Source organism: Elephas maximus, chromosome 3, assembly GCF_024166365.1.
Source record: "Elephas maximus indicus isolate mEleMax1 chromosome 3, mEleMax1 primary haplotype, whole genome shotgun sequence".
Taxonomy (NCBI): domain Eukaryota; kingdom Metazoa; phylum Chordata; class Mammalia; order Proboscidea; family Elephantidae; genus Elephas; species Elephas maximus.
In genome coordinates, this window is record NC_064821.1 from 88836127 (window position 1) to 88855510 (window position 19384).

Genomic DNA, 19384 nt, shown 5'->3' on the forward strand with positions numbered 1-19384 from the left:
GGGGACCCACCCGGTCGGCTCCGCATAGGCGCGGGAGACTGGCGGTCCCTTGGGAACAAGACCCCGGCGTCCGGTCTCCAGCACTGCTCAGGCTTGGGTCCGGATGGAAGGGGCCGCGGAGTCCCAGAAGCCTGACCTGCGAGACGTGGAGGGCAAGGTGGGCAGGAAGACCCCTGAAGGGCTGCTACGCGGGCTGCGAGGCGAATGGGAGCCAGGGACCCCTGGCGCCCTGCTGCTCCCGGGGGCAGCTAGCACGGGCCATGGCCTGGGGGACAAGATCATGGCGCTGAGGATAGAGCTGGTGAGTGTCGGCTCCACGGGCCAGGGGGTCGGAGTATCCTGTGTAGGGCCGGAAAGGACTGATTGATGCCCCCAGAGTTGGGCTGGAGAGGAGCGAGTTAAAACCCCTCACCTACCCCTCAGGACCCCACCCAAGTCTTTTCACAAACCCTGAGGCAGAGGTGGATTGATCTCCATTAATTGCCCCCGCAAGGGTAAGTGGGGTGTTAATGGGTCCTGAGGACTTGGGGTGGGAGGCACAGACTCTAGGAAGTTATCCTGTCAAATAAATGGGAGTGGGAAAATGAAGTCTGAGAAGCTACTGAGAACCTAAAAAAAAAAAACAAAAACCCACTGTCACAGTGACTCATAGTGACTCTAGGACAGAGTAGAACTGACCGATAGAGTTTCCAAAGAGCGCCTGGTGGATTCGAACTGCGGACCTCTTGGTTTACGGCCGTAGCACTTAACCACTACCCACCAGGGTTTCCACTGAGAACCTACGAGAGCACAAATCCACACAGGGACCACCTGTTTCCACCTCAGCCCCCTTTATAGGACATCCAGTTTTTTTTCTCCCTCTCCAAACTGGGAGCTTCTTGAGGACTGGGAAGGGGTTTGGTTCATCTGAGGCTCCAGTATTGAGGACAGGATTCAGCACCGAAGAGATCTGGGTGAGGGCATATCTGCTGAAAACTGCCTGGACCAGGAGCACTAAAAACATTCTCCCTCCCTTTGCCCAATGTCCCCACTTCCCCCTTTCCCGCTTGAAATATTTGAAAGTTCCTAGAACCATGACAGACACAGAGTAGGAGCACCATCAGTGTCTGTTCCCTCACCTCTGACTCAGTCTCCTACCCCAAGGTACACTGGATACTTGGATCCCATCTGTGTCTCCCTGGGGAGAAGATGAGGAAACAGGCACCCTCATCCCTGGTGCTGCTGGTCTAGATTCAGAGCCAAAAGGGCAGCTACCCGCTTCCCCCCACTCCTCACAGACTCCCCAGGGTCCTGGTTCCTGAGCAGGTGGTGATTTACACCTGCCATCACTTTGCAGCTAGTTTTAGGGATCTGAGAAATTGCTGGCCAGTCCCTGGCCCAGAACCAGGAGCCCACAGTGAGTGTGTCAGCTAAAAAGTCTTCCTGGAGCCCCACTGTGTGCCAGGCTGTGCTGTGAGGGATGGAGGGAGGAGATCACAGGGCTCCCAGACCAGTTAGGGTTCTTACCTCCTGAGAGGATAGGAGAGCCTTGTGGGCGGAGCAGTCAGGGAAGGCTCCCTGGGGGAAGGACCTGAATGCCAAGGGTGCACTTGGCCTTGAAGGTTGACTCTGCTAACCTGAGGCGCAGGGTGGCTGGGGGTTGGGGAGGGCTGGCTTTGCCTTATCCTACAAATAAAAGTTAACTTTCAGTGAGTGCATGTGCCAGGAATCATGCAATACTTTACGAGATATTATCTTAATCCCCACAGCATTCCTATTACATAAGCGATATTTTATGGATGAAGAATCTGAGGCACCGAGAGGTGAAATAACTGCCCAAGGTCATACAAAAAGTAAACAACAGAGCCAAGATTTGAACCCAGGTGGTCTGACTACACTTTACATCTTAACATTGAGACCTGCCTTGTGTCACATGCTTTAAACACATTGTCATTGAAGTGAGAAAGGTAGTCATCATTTTCCCTGTCACACAGCTATGGAAACTCTCTTGGAGATATTAAGCAGCTTGCCTGAGCTCAGGCAGGAAGTCAGCAGGGGAGCCATGCCTAATCACTCTTTTCTGCCTGTATTGGAGACTACTGTCCATGAACTTGAAAGGAGGTACATTTAACTTTTGATTTGTCTCTCTGTATTCTTAACTTTGCCTGGCCAGAGGCTGGAGGGAGGGAGTCTTCTGAGGGCCAGAACAGGGAGAGGCTCCTTATAGACACCCACAAATCCCTACCCCAATCCTTTCTCCCTCCTCAGGCCAGGGTGTCATTGATCCCTTCATGCACTCTGCCGTGACCACTGGCTTGGGCTCAGGGAGGACAAGGGGTGGGGCAGAGGGATTTCCCTTGGAGCCACTGGTGGCAGGACTGGTCCAAGTCCTGTAAGGACTGTCCTTCAACTGACCCCTTCCCAGCTGTCCTTACAGGGAGGAGCAGGCCTGCCTTTGAGGCCAAGGTCAGCTCTGCCTCTTCCCTCATGCCTCCCATCTCTATTCAAGGGTTGAGAGAACCAGCTGAAGTCTGGGTTATGTGGGAAGGAGAAACAATGGCAACATCCCCTTGGTCCTCCCACCCAAAGAACTGTTTCCAGGACAACCCACCCCCACAGAGCAGCTTGAGGAAAAGCTTTTAGGCCAGGAAGGTGAAGACATGGGTTTGAGATCTGGCTCTGCTCCTGAATTCTTTTGTGGTCTTGAGCAGGACCCTGTCTTTCTTCTTCCAGCCTCAGTTTTCTGCCTCTGGGAATAGGGGGTGGGATTTTGGAACTAGGTACTCTCTAAAGGCCCTTCTAGTAACAATGATCTGAGAATCTCAGTCCACAACCAGGATGCTGGGAGTGGGATCTCCAGGCTTTTACCCTAGAGTCTGATTTGGATGGAGCAATGAGGTAGCCATATCCCGTTATCCCAGGGCTGAGTAGAGAGTCTAATGTGTACATGTTGAGGGGAGGGGGTAGGGTGATTCAGAGAAGAAACCTGAATCCCCCTTGGAAAAGAATCAAGTTGGGGTGGCCTCTGAGGCTGCACATCTTTTGAGCTGTTTATCCCCTTCTCTGTTTCTAAAGAGATGGTGTGAATGAGTATGTTTCTTTTTCTGGTAAGAAGGCCTTGTTTTCTTGTATCCTGGGGGAGTAATGCTGTCACAGTCGAGGAATCCCTGTGTCTGACCTGTGCAAACCTAGACTTAGCACCAAAAATGAATTGGGCAGGACTTGTCCTCAGGAAACTTACCCAGTCTGATTTCGAGAGTGAGAAAGACAGACTAATAACTCTAGTACAGGATGGTAAGTGCTGTTGGAACCCAAGGAGGGCCTTCTGAAAGAGTGACATGATTGGGTTTTTGCTCTGGAAAGTCCACTTTGAATTGGAGGGGGGCACATGGTGTTTGCTCTAGTTGAAATATCTCTTGTTACTTCTTTGCCTAAGTCTTACTTAACCTCCAAGTCTCAGCTCATGTCCTTTATCCTAGGAAGCCTTATCTGACTTTGTCTGGCTGGGTTATGGACCTATATGTACCCATAGCCGTCTCTGCAGCCATTTTTTCCACTAGCAGTTGTCACATTGAATTTTGAGTGCCTTCTTCATTGTCTTATCTTACCCACTAGACTATGAACTCTCTGAGGGCTAGAAATGGTGTCTTTTCTTCCTTCATTTAAAACGATGCCAGGCCTATAGGAAACCCTTAATAAATGTCTGTTTCATGACTGAATGGATTAATTCTATCTTGAGGAAGGGCAGGGAAGAGTTCCTAGAGGAGGTGGCATTCGAACTGGGCCTTGAAGAATGAATAAAGTCAATGGGAATTCCATCTCAAGACATCAGATTGAACACATGCATTTACCTCCATTCTCTCTTAAAACTTCACCAAAAAGCAAGTAAATGATTATGTTAAAAGGTGTAACACCATGATGACAATGCAAAGAGAAGATGATAGGAACAAGATTTTGGAAGCTGAAAAGCAGTAGGAAGAGTGGTAACTAACGTAGTAAATCCACAAAGAGCTGAATCCCAAACCAGCAGTGGGGAAAGTTGAAAAGCAACCCATTTTTTACTACATAAACCCTCAAAGGTTTTAGGAATTGGAAGCACCAGGTATTTCTGGAACTGGGGGGAAGAGTGGGGCTGAAAATAAAGCAGTTGGTTGAAAGTCTGTTTAAGAATCATCTCTTCAGTTCCCGTCCCTAACTGTGCAACCAGGTGTCAGCAACTCCTGGATTGGGAGACACCAAGCACAGCTGAGAGTAAGGGGGATTAGATAAAAATGTACCAAATATAGAAAACACCCCTCCCCGCCTTCTCCCCTACTTTGCTCTCAGAATATTGGCAGCCTTGCTTATATTATACCCACCATAGTGGAGGGTGCAGGATTCTTCTCTGGGGAATATGATGAGCTCAAGAGAAAAAACAAAAGATACTGACCTCAGGCCTTAAATCAAACAGCCCAGCCCAATCACCCTGTAGTGAAGCTTACAGTTTCCGATCGGCTTTTTAGAGCCCATCTGTTAACACTTCAGAGAAAAAAAAAAAAAAATTTTTTTTTCCCTCTGAAGTGTTAACAGATGCTAAAGATTATAAGACATCTGATGAGAGCCTCTAACGTGAAGGATATAGACCTAAACAAACAGAATAAAGCAACTTGAATGACATGGAGATAATATAGGGAGCTGAGAACTTACAAAAATCATTAATCATGTCCTTAAAGAGGTAAGAGATGATATTGTAGCCCTGAATGAAAACGGGAAGCTATTAAAAAAAGGAAACATTCAGAGAACTAGAAATAACTCTTGAAATAAAAACATGAAAAAAAAATGAAAAACTCAGTAGAAGGACTGATCACGTTGAAGAAATCTTGCAGAATCTAGAGCAAATGTAGAAAAAGATGGAAGAGAAAAAAAAAAAAAGGATCAGTCCAGGAGCCCCTTGATTCAAATAATAGGATTTCCAGAAAGAATAGAAAAACATTGGAGGAAAAATAATCATCAAATAATTAAAGAAAATCTTCCAGAACTGAAGGGCATGAGTTTCCAGATTAAAAGAGTCCGTCGAGTAGCCAACTAAATGGACAAAAATAGACCCACACCATGGCAAATTACTGTGAAGTTTTAGAACACTGGGAACAAAGAGAAGAACCTAAAAATTTCCGGAAGGAGAGGAAAAATAGTCACATACAAAGGTTCGGGAATGAGAATGGCGTCAAACTTTAAAAAGTACAACACTGGAAATTAAAAGACAATGGAATGATATCTTAAATTTTGAGAAAAAAATTATATTCAACCTAGAATTCCAAACCCAGCCAAAATATCAACTGTGTGAGGATAGAATAACGTTTGAAAACATGCAAGGACTTAACAAATTTATGTCCTATACAGACTTTCTCAGGAAGTTACTGGAGAAATAAATCAAGAAAGAGAAAGACATGAGATCCAGGAAACAGGATCCAGCTCAGGAGAGAGGCACAGTGAATCCCCAAGATGATGATGAAGGGAGGTCCCCAGAGGACAACTGTGCAGAGGGACACATGGGAGCAGATCAGAAGGCTACCAAAGAGATGTCTCTAAGAAGATGGAATAGACGACTTTGAATGGATGACTTCTAAAGCATTGAGAGGGAAATTTAGACAATTGAGTGAGAGTATGGGGGGGTTAGTTACTGATAAGTATGTAGCAAACTAAACAAACAAACAAAAAAAAACCCTGAGGGAAACAAAAACTTACAAGCAAGAAAAGTAATCATAGTAATCGGGCTTAGCTGTAAATAGCATTCTCCAATACTAATAAACACTGAATAGCTTTATTGGATATATTGAGAGTATGGGAAAACGGGAAGAATATCTGTGTGGCAAGATAGTTGGGTTTGGGATAAAAGAGTTACACCTTTAACCTTCTGTAGTGTGGGAAGTTAATAGAAAACTTCTAAAGCTGAAAAATCAAGAAGTAGAAATATAAACATTTCATTTAGAGAGTAGGATGTAAATATTGAAAGAAACAGCTAAAAATTAAAATAGTTGTCTCTGGGAAGTGGGATTTAGGACTTCGATGGTGGAATGGTTACATTTCATAATAAACCTTGTAGAACTGTTTGCCTCTTTCATCTAGGTGCATCTATTACTTTTATTAAAATTAAAACAATTTAAAAAAATGATGTGTGGCAGGACCTTGGGCTCACAAGGAAATATACTAGAGGTGAAGCCAGAGAAATGGGCAAGAGCTGTATTTATGACAGGCTTTTAAATGCCAGCTACTAAAGTGTTTAGATTTTATTCTCTAAGAGCAGTACAAAGCCGGTAAAGCCTCTTAAGCAGGGAAGGGACAGGTTCAGACTTGTGCGTGGGGAAGGTAACTCAGTGAGTCTTAGTTTGTACAGGACCCTAGAGATTAAAAAAATAAAAAATAAAACTTACTCCCAGTACAGACAGGGAGACTTTCTGTCAAATGTAGTAGAGAGAACCCTGAGTCCCCACCCAGTGGTATTCTGACCCTCCTGAGTTCTGGCTAGCCCTTTTTTCCCTTAGCACCTGATACCAACACCCTGAAGTGGCTGGGGGCCCAGGTCAGCTCCCTCCCAGCTCTTGCCTCCTTTTGTCAGAGTCTACTGCCCAATTAACACCTGGCCCCAAATCAGGCTATGCTTTGGCTGTCTTACTGGTGAATCTGGACACCTGATTCAATAGTTAGTACTGTAAATATGAAGTTCAAAGCTCAGTGGGACCAGAGTTTAATACTTAACGTTTACTGAGACCTTACTTTAGCAGGCACTATGCTGAGTACTTAATAGACATCGTCTCAAAACCTCATACCCACCCTGTGAGATGAGTGATTTAGTAAACTGAGGCTCAAAGAAGTTAAAAAAGTTGCAGTCATACGTAGAGCTGGGATTTTAAACGCTAGTCACTGCTTCTAAAGCCCACACTCCAAACCATTCTATTTCCATGCTTCTTCGAAGTGAAGCATAGCTGGATGGGCCACAAGGTAGTGGCATCTGGAACTATTAGGGAAACCCATGGCCCAGAACCTAGGCTAACCCTTTCTCCCACTCCCCTAGGCTTACCTGCGAGCCATCGATGTGAAGATCCTGCAGCAGCTGGTGACCTTGAATGAGGGCATCGAAGCAGTACGCTGGCTGTTGGAGGAGCGTGGGACGTTGACCAGCCACTGCAGCAGCCTTACCAGCAGCCAATATAGCCTGACAGGTGGGAGCCCAGGCCGCTCCAGACGGGGCAGCTGGGACAGCCTACCAGACAATGGCTCCACTGACCGCCTGGACAGTGTCTCTGTTGGCAGCTTCCTGGACACTGTGGCCCCCAACGAGCTGGATGAACAGGCCCCCCCAGGGGCTCCCCGGCCAGAGATGGACTGGGCAAGGGTTATACCAGGTCGGGAGAGGGTCAGGACTGAGATGGACCTGACAGCCGCCAGACTAGAGGGATTGACAACTGGGTGGAAGTTCCCGGGGGAGGGACTCCAAGGCAGACTGCCTGAGCCACCAGAGGATGAGAGTGCCAAGCTGGGCTTTGAGGCCCACTGGTACTGGGGACAGTGCCAGGATGATGTGACCTTCTTGTAAATGTTTCCTTTGGCTTCTCTTATCTCTAGGTCCTGGTCTCCCTTAAAACTCTTTCTCAATCTGAGACTAGTAAGAGGCTGCATTGAAATCAGCACTCCATGGTTACCATGGAAACCTGGCCTCACCATCCCTTTGGTTCCTGGGGAGTCTCTCTGGCCTTTACCCCTCAATTATTGAGTCCCAACGATTACTTCCATAGAGATACTGAATCTAGAAGCTCGGCCTGTGGCTTCTGGTGTGATGGTATCCCCACCCACCCACTAGGTAAGGATTTGAGGGATTTAGGACCCCTAGGGGATCGCTGGTAAAGAGACAGGTGAGATTACCTCACCCAACATCTAGGACCGTTGGCCCCATTCCTACTCAAGGGGGAGAATTGAGGAAAGACATGGACACTCAGGGCCAAACCTACATGGACTGGCTCTCCCAAAAGCCTTTGGAGTGAATAGAACCACCCTTCCTGTCTGTTGAGTGATGTCATTTCCTGCCAGGAGGAATTAACGCTTCCACTGTACCAGTCCTTGGTTGGTGATAGGTCAGTAAAGAGGTGTCTGAGCCCCTGCTGCTAAGTGATACTGTATCATTTATTGTCCATACCATTACTTTTTGTGAGTAGGAACACATTAGCCCTTCTGGCAGGAAATTTTCTTACTTTCTGTCAGATGTTTGTGCTTGTTTTTAGAAAGGTTCTTCTTGAACAGGGTGTTCTCCTTTTATCCTAGACGATTTCCTTCCCTCTGTAGCTGCTTCCCTGTCTTTGGCGCCAGTACGCCTATACCTGCGCTTTTAGGGAGGGAATTTGGCAGGGGCCTCTACCTACTGCTATTAAATAAAGTCCGTTAGGTCCACCCCTGCCACAGTTCCCTGTCTTACCCAAGCCCTGGGTTTCCCCCATTCTTGTATTCTAGCTCCAAATCTGCCTGCCAGCAGGTTCAGCCTGCGGTTGCCACACCTTCTCAGTCAGTGTCCTCTTCGGACTTCAGGCTCTTTATATGCAGATGAGCCCCCAGCCATCTCTCTGCATTGCTGATGGGAGCCAGAGGGACGAAGAGGCTTGAGCTCTCAGGTCTGGTGGAGTATATTAGAATTTTGGGTGGGGAGAGGTGTTTTCCTCTCTGACCCTGTGATTCTCCTTTCCCCACCCTACCCCATGCCTTCCACCAGTTCTTCACAAGGATGCCTTTGGGAGGCTGGGACACAAGGAATCCCCTTGTCTGGGCAACAATGGGGGTGTGGCAGGGAAAGACAGAGGTTCTTTGGTCCCAGAGCCCACATCCTGGGAGGGGGGAGGGAGTGAGAGAAAGGCCTCTTTCCTCCCTTAGAAAGTAAGCCCTAGACTCCTGGGACCCGAGGAAGGGAGCAGGGGACTGGCTCTGGGCTTGGGTCCCAAGGCCCTAGTGAATTACACCAAAGAAGGAATTCAGGGAAGCTGCCAACTTGGGGCCCAGTAAGGGGACAAGCCCAGAGATGGAGGGTAGGGGACAAGGGCTGTGGCTGATGTCAGAATGAATTCTTGAGAATTAACCCTCTGAAGCCCAGATAATTGCCCCATTTGGTGGTTCTTATTTTTCCTAGGCCCTGAACCTAAATTACTGGAAGGTAAAAAGGAGGGAAAAGGATGCCAGGTGGTCCTTCGTTATTCACTGTGCCTCCGGGGCTCTGAGATGGAGGAACCCAACCCAGGAGGAGTCTTCCCCAAATCCTGTAATAACTCCTGCAATTTCTCCACTTTTCATTCTATGCTGGGGAAGGGAAGGAAGCCTGGTCGATTATCTTCACCTCCCCAAAAGTCTTGTTTTACAAGCCCTACCCCAGAACTTGCAATACTTTCAGTTGTGGCCCTCCCCTAAAGATCCTGCCCCACTCCTCTCTTCTCAAAGTGTCCAATATTTCCGAAGTATATTCTCAGTCTCTGTTGCCCACCAGCCCTCTCCTTACCATACTCCTCCTGGTCCTGGGGCTCCTCAACTCTCCTTGGGCTGGGAATTTGAATACCCTGTTCCAATCCCTACTCAGTTGCCAATTCGCAATGTTCCCGTCCACTTGGAAGCCTCAGTGTTTCTTTTTGAGGCTCACTTGTTTATTGGAGCCCTGAATTTGACTCAATGGCTAGGAGTTTGGGGCTTTTTTGTTGTTGTTTATTTAGTCTACAAATCTTTACGCTGAAGAAGATGCCCGCCCTCTTGTGGCCACTATGCACCATTGCCAGGGATAGTGTGTGCCATTGAGTTGATTCTGACTCAGCGACCCTATAGGACAGAGTAGAACTGCCCTATGGGGTTTCCTAGGCTGCAGTCTTTACAGAAGCAGATTGCAGTGCCCAGACAGGCCAGAAACTTGCTCAGGGTTATCTGTTATAAATCTGTGGTAATGCCCAGGTTAGAGAACCCAGATCTCCTGCCTGCCTGCCTGCCCACCCATGGCTCCATCCACTTAGCCAGACTTCCCCCCAAAACAGCACAAAGGGACTCAAACCAATTTTCTCACTTAATTGTTCAGGTTCTCATTCTCCCCTAGAGAGGTAGTTCAGTCTTCAGGTTCTGAGGAAAGAGCACTTTGGGCCTCAACTGGGTAAATGATACACAGACAGGGACAAGGAAAATCAACGCCGGACCAACCATTTTCCCTGGAAAGGGAGAGGCAGGCTAGTAGACCCAGACCTGGTGGGGGCAGAGCTCAGCATTTCCGTTCCCAAGGAGATCTGGAGGTTAGACTGGAGGCTGGGAGCTATGGGATTAGGAAATCCAGATGGGTCCACTGGAGTTGGGGAGCTCCACAGGTCAGGGGTGACAGTTCAATTGGATAGGCACCTGAGGGTGTTGAGCTGGAGAGGTGGGGTGACTGGGACTGTCTGGGAACTCTAGGTCGGTCTGGGTATCCTATCTTAACCCCTTAGACTCCATTTCAGTATCAGAGAAGCCCAGTGAACCTGAATCCTTGGTTCTTCTTACCTGCTTCTGGACTGGCTGGCTAGGGCTCAGCTCTCCTCTTGGCTTAGCCTTTCTCGAGTTAGAGGGAGGAGCTGTTTGAGAGCTAAAAGGAGAAGGTAGGAAAAGGGAGAGAGATGCAGAGAGAATGAGATGAAAAGGCTGTGTTGAAAGTATGATCAGAGGGAGCATCTTGCCCTTTCAAGGAGAGGATTTTGTCAGGGCTCAGGCTAAAGGCAGAGATGAGACTCGTCATGGCAGCTGCAGAAACTATACCGGGGAGGGTAAAGGGGTGATGCTGCCCAGGCTGGGTCCATCAAAAAAAAAACAACAAATGACCATGTGAGTGGGCAGGTGTAAGGGCCTGAATTTGGGATGGGGGTGGTGAGATTGGGCACTGGACCACCTGGGAGCTCAGTCGCAGTTTAGGTAAGAAATGCCGGTCGATTGTAGTGGAGTACAAACTCACTGTATGCATGGTGCCAGTGATGCCTGTTGAATGAATGAAGGAATGAATGCGTGTGTGTAAACCCACAAAGAGATGTGACATTAAAAAAAAGTAAATGAATCATTTACAAATTAAAATATCCTATTTAATTCTCCAGCCCTGTGGACAGTGTATGAACAGTGTTAACAATTGTTAACGATGCATTGTTTTTGAGATTCAGAGAGGTTAATTTGTTCAAGGTCACATAGGTAATAAATGATCTGAAATATGAACCTAGGTCAGTTTTACTGCCCGGGCTTACAGGAAACCTTTTCTGATTACGTATCCCCACCCCCGCCCCTACTCATACACCGAAGGTAGTGTATTAATCTCCTATTGCTGCTATAAAAATTACCACAAACTTAGTGACTTAAAACAGCACAAATATGTTTTCTTACAGTTTGGAGGTCAAAAATCCAAAATCAATTTCATGGCTAAAATTAAATGCAGGCCTGCATTTCTTTGGAGGCTCTAGGTAGGAATCCATTCCCTTGCCTTTTCCAGTTTGTAGAAGCCACTTGCATTTCTTGGTTCATAGCCCCTTCCTCTATCTTCCAACCTGAAGTGTAGCATCTTCTCTCCTTTCTTTTTCTATTGCAGTAAAAATATACACAACAGAACATTCATCAGCTCAACAATTCTCTCCTGACTGCTGCTTCTATCTTTGTTTAACTCTATTGCCTCTCTTTTATAAGGGCTTTTTTGATTACATTGAACCCTCTGGGATAATCCAAAATAACCCCCTATCTTGAGATCCTTAATTTAATCATGTCTGCAGTCCTTTTGCCATATAAGTTAATATATTTACAGGTTTTATTTTTATGGAGATGGACATCTTTGGGGAAGGGGAGACATTGTTTAGCCTACTATAGGCAGGGATGGAGGATTCACTCAGGCCCAGAATGAGCCTCTATGCTTGTCCAGCCCCTCTTAGCCTGGAGTGAAGGGTGGTACCAAGAGGGAGGTGGCCAGGTTCAGGCCCCATGCTTGTAAATGAGTGAGTGCTTCTTGCACTGTCAACCACCAGGAAGAGCCAAGGGTAAAGGTCAGATGTGGGAGAAATTCTTAGTTATTGCTAGGACCCCCTTCAGGCCTGGGCCCTTTCTGTGACCATGATAGGAGATTCCAAAAGGCTCTGTCCTCAATGCTCTCTCCTTTCTAGAAACATTCTGTGCTCCTGCTTCTAAGGCAAAGATAAGTACACTCAGCAACTAGCCTAGGCTGTTTCTGGAAAGGGTAGTAAACTCCTGACAGTTGCTACTAGATCTTTCTTGTTTTATTTTCTTCTTTTGATCTCTGATCCCTATTCTCATTCTTCTCCCTGACTGACATGGGTGTAGACTCTAATGGGTTTGGTATGTTTTTGGGTATGTATGTATCCTTGAAAAAATATATACTATATTGTTGTGGGTTTTATTTATGTACTTACATGTTTTAATAAATATAAATGGTATACTTTTACAGTAAGCTAACTTCTGTAATGAGTTGCCCCCATATTGCAGTGATTTAACACAATAAAGATTTATTTTTACTTACTCAACAATCCAGCATGTGTGTTCCTGGTTGACCAGCTCTCCTCTGCTGCCCACTTTGGGTCTCAGGCTCCTTCCTGTGGTGACAGCCTGATTCTTGCATCATAAAGTTCCCTGTCAGCCTTCCACCAAATTGTTTTACCATCCATTGATGACCATTTGCTGAAGTGGTTATTTCATTAGGAATCACAAAATGGTGATTTTCTAATGCTATCATTCCTTCATTTATTATGTAATTCTATGTAGAAAAACATTTTTACATCTTGTAGGACCATTTTGGCTACCCTGAAATAAAGAATGGCAGGATGAATACTTAATTCTCCTCCTTATTTATGATTTTCAGAGTAGTAAGTTGGTGTTCTAGCAACTTCTAATGGTATTCAGTGGTTTTGTTTTGTTTTACTCTCTTTTTTAAATTATTGTTATGAACTTGCAGTTTTTATATATTCAATGCCTTTTAATCATTTGCAGTGATATTTGTTCTCTATTATAAAAAATTTTAAACATACAAAAGTAGAGAAAATAATATAATGAATTTCCATGTACTAATCACTCAGTTTCAATAATTATCAACTTATGACTAATCTAGGCTTATTTATTTCCTTAGCGACTCTCCCCCGGCAGCCGAGATAATTTTGCAGCAAAACCAGGTAGCATACCAATTCATCTGTAAATATTTCAGTATGCATCTCTAAAAGATAAGGACTTTTTATTACCATTATTATATCTAAAAAATTAATAATACCTCAAAATAATCAAATATAGTTGGCATTCAAACGTTCTCAATTTTCTGATACACTTTTTAAAAAGTTGCGAGAATCAGGATCCAAATGTAGGCCCATGCACTGCAATAGTTGACAGACAGGGCTTTGCAGTCTCCTTTAATCCGTAGGTTCCCTCCAAACCCCACCTTTTTTTCTTGCAATTTTTTTGGTTAAAAAAAAAGTTATTTGACCTATAGAAATCGCCACAGTCTAGATTTTGATTATTTCATCTCATGATGGCATTTAACTTGTTCCTCTGGTTTTCTTGTGAATTGGTAGTTAGATTTAGAAACTTGATTAGATTCAGGTACAATGTATTTTGGCAAGAATATATCAAATGCGGTCTTGTGTACTTCCATAAGGAGGCACCTCCATGTTTCATTGTCTCTTTTTTTGATGTGAGTAACCACCGATCCATTATTGTTTTTGATGTGGAAAGCAGAGCTTTTTCAAATTGGTTTCTGCATCCTTTCGTTGTTGACCTTGTTTTTGCTGTTGGTTTGTGACTTTGGAGAGACTCCATCTGTAACAGAGTAGAACTGCTCCATAGGGTTTTCTTGGCTGTAATCTTTATGGAAGCAGATCTCTAGGCTTATTTCTTCAAAAATGCTGCTGGGTGCATTCAAACCACTAACCTTTTACTTACCAGCTGAGTGGAAAATGTTTGGGTCACCCAGGGACCTTGGTCTCTACATCCTTTTGGCACAACCCCATCAGTCTTTGGGTGCTTCTCTTGTTTTCAGACACAAGATGTCCCAGGCTCATCAGGTACCTTTCCTGCCCTAGACCTTTGAACAGCCATTTCTCCAAAGAGCTTTCATTCATTCCAGTGAGTATTGGCATTTAAAGACTACATCTGGGGGCTAGGAGTGCTTATTGCTATTTGATTGGCATAGCTTCTAGGCCTTTTCAATGGTCAGAATCAGGAAATGAATATTTTTAGAAAGAGGGAAAAAATTTATGAGTACTCATGGATATTTCCAGTCTAAATTTAAAATTGTACAGTCTTATTTAAAAAAAATTTTACTTGAATTTTTTTTTGTATGCTGAAAACCTTAATTTCTACTCACATTAACATAATCCCTTATCTGCTTTATCATTACAATAGACATTCTTATTCAAATTTGACACTGCAGATACCATCTTATCTACCACCTGTCTATCAATGCTGTCTGTAGTGTTATTCATTGAACAGAAATGCTTAATTTTCTAAAACATGGTTGCATTTATTTTTTACAGTTTTTTGATAAAAGTTATGTATGTTGAAATACACATATCTTAGCTAGAATTTTAACAAATGGTTACACCCGCTTAAACAACACTTCTATATATAGAGCAAGTACCATCTCAGAAAGTTCCCTTGTGTCCCTTCCTAGTCAATTCCCCACATAATTTTTTCATCATAAATTAGTTTTGCCTGTTCTAAAACTCCATATATTGTAAAATTATATAGTATAAGTTCTGTGCAAGGTTTCTTTCACTCAGCATGTCTGTGAGATGCATCTGTGTTGTTGCCTATATAAATTTCATTTTGTTGCCAAGTAGTATTTTATTATATGAAAATAGAATTTTTTGTTTTTAAATCTGTTCTCCCACTAATAAACATTTGAGTTATTTCCTGTTTTTTGTTTTTTGGCTATTGTGAATAAAGCTGCTATGAACATTCGTGTACAATTTTTTTTTTAGATGAGTATTTAGGAGTGAAGGAGCCCTGGTGGCACAGTGATTAAGCACTCAGCTACTAGCCAAAAGGTCGGCTATTTCCAACCCAGCAGCACAGAAAAAAGATTCAGCAGTCTGCTTCCTTAAAGATTACAGCCTTGGAAGCCTTATGGGGCATTTCTACTCTGTCCTATAGGGTCACTATGAGTCAGAATTGACTTGATGGCAAGGAGTTTTTGGGGTTTATTTAGGAGTGGATTTGCTGGGTCAAAAGGTAAGCGTACTGCTGTAAAATAAACTGTCAAACTACAGTCTTGTCAACATTTGATGGTGTAAGTCTTTAATTTTAGCCATTCTAGTCAGTAGTGATTCATTGTGATTTTAATTAATGTTTCCCTGAAGACATGATGTTGAGCACTTTTTCTTGTGATAATTGACCATTCATACATTTTCCTTTGTGCATATCTGTTCAACTATTTGCCTATTTTTAAAAATTGGGCTTGCTCATTTTTAAAATTAGTTTGTCTTTTTAGGATTAAGTAGTAAAAATTATTTAGCTATTCTGGATACAGATTCTTTGTCAGATCAATGTTTTGTGGATATTTTCTCCCAGTCTGTGGCTTGCCTATTCATTTTCTTAATTGTGTCTTTTGATGAGCAGAAGTTTCAGATTTTGATGCAATCTAGTTCATTGATTTTCTTTTGGTTATTGCTTTCTGTGATATGTCTAAGAAATCCTTGCCTACCCCAAAGTGACAAAGATGTTCTCCTGTGTCTTCCTGTTAGCTTAGGCTTTTATATTTAGATCTGTGCTGTATCTTCAGTTAATTTTTGTTGTATGGTATGAGGTAGAGGTCAAGGTTCATTATTTTTCCATATAAATATTTAGTGGTTCCAGCAACATTTGTTGAAAAGACTCCCCCCACCCTATACATACTGAATTGTATTGGTGCCTTTGTCAGAAGTCAATTGAGTGTATGAGTGTGATTCTCTTTTTAAAAATCTATTTTATTTCTATATACTAGCATCAAACAATTGGAAGATGAAATTTTTTAAAAATGCACTTCCATTTATAATAACATATAATAATAATACTTAGGAATAAATATAACAAAAGATGTGAAAAAAACCTCAACTCTGACAACTACAAAATTGATGAGAAAAATTAAAGAACTTAATAGAGATGTACCATGTTCATAGATCGAAAGACTCAATATTGTTAGAATGTCAATACCTTAATCGATAGATTCAACACCATTGCAATCTTAATCTCAGCAGACTTTTTAATATAAGTTGATAAACTGACGTGGAAATTTATATGGAAATGCATAGGACCTAGAAAAACCAGTCTTGAAAAAGAACAACAAAACTAGAAGACTTACACTGCCTGATATTAATAATCAACATAGTGTGGTATTGGCATCGAGACAGACAAGTAGATCAATGGAACAGAAGAGAGAGCCCAGAAATAGACTTACATTCATACACTCAGTTGACTTTTTTTTTTTTTTAAGTATTTTGTTGAGTTTTTGGTGAAAGTTTACATAGCAAATTAGGTTCCTGTTGAACAATTTCTACACATATTGTTCAGTGACATTCGTTACATTTTCCACATTGTGTCAGCATTCTCATTATTTCCATTCTGGTTGTTCCACTTGCAGTAATCCAGCTTCCCTGCCCACCCCCCCACCCTCCCCCCCAAGCTTCTCATCTTGGCTTTAGGTAAATGTTGACTGTTCGGGCTCATAATAAATGATTTTTTTTTGGGGGGGGGGAACAGTAATCACAGATGATATTGTTTATTTATGAGCCAATCTATTATTTAGCTAAAAGATGACCTCATGGAATAGTTTTGCTTCAAGGTCTAAAGTCTCAGGGAGTCTTCCAGTCTCAACTGGTCCAATAAGTCTGGGCTTTTTAAGGATTTGGGTTTTGATCCCAGTCTATCAGGATCCATCTATTGTGTTTGTGATCAGAACAGTCAGTAGTGGTAGCCAGGCATCATCTAGTTCTTCTGGTCTCAGGGTAGATGAGTTCGTGGTTCATGTAGACTATTAGTCCTGTGGACTAGTTTCTTCTCTGAGTCTTTGATTTCCTTCTTTCTCTTACTCCATATGCATAGAAACCAATAGTTGTATCTTAGATTCCCCTGTTGTTGTTAGATGCTGTGGAGTCAGTTCTGACTCAAAGCAACCCTGTGAACAACAGAACGAAAAACTGCCTGGTCCTGCACCATCCTCACAATTATTGATATGCCTGAGCCCATTGTTGCAGCCACTGTGTCAGTCCATCTCATTGAGGGTCTTCCTCTTTTTCGCTGACCTTCTACTTTACCAAGCGTGATGTCCTTCTCCAGGGACTGATCCCTACCAATAACATGTCCAAAGTATGTGAGACATAGACTTGCCATCCTTGCTTCTAAGGAGCGTTCTGGTTGTACATCTTCCAAGAAAAGCTTATTCCATTAGATTCCCCTGAGGTCTTTTTAAAACCAAACAATAGTTTAGTCTAATATACTCTTTTAAGAACTATCTATATGGGATCAAATTGACAACAGTAACTGGAAAGATTAGATAGGAATTTAGGGAGCAGTGAGTTTATGTTAATGGTGGAGGAACAACTCAGAAAAGGAGGGTGAGAATAGTTGTAGAACTCAAAGAATATAATCAGTGTCACTGAATTGTACCTGTAGACACTGTTGAATTGGTGTATGTTTTGCTGTGTATATTCTCAACAACAAAATTAAAAATTTAAAAAAACTACAATGAGATATTACTTCATACCCATTACAATGACTAAAGTAAAAAATAGTAACACCACCAAATGCTGGTGACGATGCAGAGAAACTGGATCATTCATTCATTGCTTATTGAATATTCAATATACAGTGGACTGCCACAAGAATGAACAAATCAGTCTTAGAAGAAATACAACCAAAATGCTCCTTAGAAGTGAGGATGGTGAGACTTTGGCTTCCTTATTTTAGTCATGTCATCAGGTAAGAACAGTTGCTATGTCAAAAGAAACTGACTCACAACAAAATTAATAGATTGGATGACATCTATTTGGGCAAAAGATTTTCAAATCAGGCAGCAAGCAAACAAAGTGGAAAGATACTCCACCCAGTATCAGCAATGACTGGCTTTCACTGATAAAATGATGAAGTAAAAGAAGCTTACTTCTGATTGGCTTATACAATTTACCATTGAAGTGTTCTCTGGATCTCACTGGCCAAAAAAGGGTGGCCTGATTTATAGGAAAGCTAAGCTGTTAGAAGAAGTTCCAAGGAATGCCTGGTGGATTCGAACTGCCGACCTTTTGGTTGGCAGCCGAACTCTTAACCAGTAATACACCACCAGGTTTTCTCTGATAGGCTTAAGTTTCAATAAAGACAAGTCTTAAGGGTGTTGTCCACTCCCCAACTAATGCTGTTTTGTCCACCACAGGACTCCATTTTTATTTCCTTTGACAGGTAGAAGATGACATCATGGTTGGTAAAGTAGTTGTTGTTAGGTGCCCTTGTGTCAGTTCTGACTCATACTGACCCTACATAAAACAGAATGAAACACTTCCTGGTCCTACACCATCCTCACAGTAGTTGTTATGCTTTAGTCCATTGTTGCTGCCACTGTGTCAGTCCATCTTGTTAAGGGTCTTCCTCTTTTCTGTGGACCCTCTATTTTACCAAGCATGATGTCTTTCTGCAGGAACTGATCCCTCTTGATAACATGTCCAAAGTACATGAGTCCAGCCATCCTCGCTTCTAAGGAGCGTTCTATTTTCAATCGTCTCATACACACATGAAAGCTGGACAATGACTAAGGAAGACCAAAGGATTTATGTATTTGAATTATGGTGTTGGCAAAGAATATCAAATGTACCACAGACTGCCAGAAAAACAAACGAATCTGTCTTGGAAGAAGTACAGTCAGATGCATTTTTGATACGCTGCCTAAAAAGGTTTCAGAAGAAAGGGAACTAAATCTCTTAAGATTCTGTAATTTTGTGTAATTTTTTTCTTATTTAAAATAAATATTAACATTTGTACCTAGTTTTAACTTTGTTCTAATTTTAGAAGGCCCTAACACTTACAAAAGCTTCAGGCCCTGCAAAACCAGGCTTTGCTCTTCCTTATCATAGCATGGTGGCTAAGAACAAGTACTCCAGAGCTAGACAGATTGCTCAAGTTCAAATCCTGGCAACCACTAGGTGTGCAACCTTGGACAAGTTACTTAGCCTCTCTGAGCAGGTTTCCTCACCTATAAAATGGGAACAGTAATAAACTTACCTCATTGTTGTGAACATAAAATAATTATACCTAAGACTGGAGTGCTGGTGGTACAGTGGTTAAAGTACTCCAGGGTGCTAACTGGAAAGTTTGCGGTTCTAACCCATCAGTTGCTCCATGGGAGAAAGATGTGGCAGTCTGCTTCTGTAAAGATTTACAGCCTTGGAAACCC

The 19384-nt window shown here is 43.1% G+C and overlaps 1 protein-coding gene across 1 annotated transcript; it reads left to right on the top strand.

Annotated features, from left to right (window-relative positions):
* On the top strand, nt 1-12412 carry LURAP1 (leucine rich adaptor protein 1). The gene is made up of 2 exons (XM_049879178.1): nt 1-301; nt 7031-12412. The coding sequence occupies exons 1-2, from the start codon at nt 104-106 to the stop codon at nt 7550-7552; spliced, it is 720 nt and encodes a 239-aa protein (XP_049735135.1). The 5' UTR covers nt 1-103; the 3' UTR covers nt 7553-12412.
* Nucleotides 12413-19384: the final 6972 nt, after the last annotated feature.

Coding starts and splice junctions, on each gene's coding strand:
- LURAP1 (XM_049879178.1), top strand. CDS start 104: ATGGAAGGGGCCGCGGAGTCCCAGAAGCCTGACCTGCGAGACGTGGAG. Junction 302..7,030: donor TGGCGCTGAGGATAGAGCTG/GTGAGTGTCGGC, acceptor CCACTCCCCTAG/GCTTACCTGCGAGCCATCGA.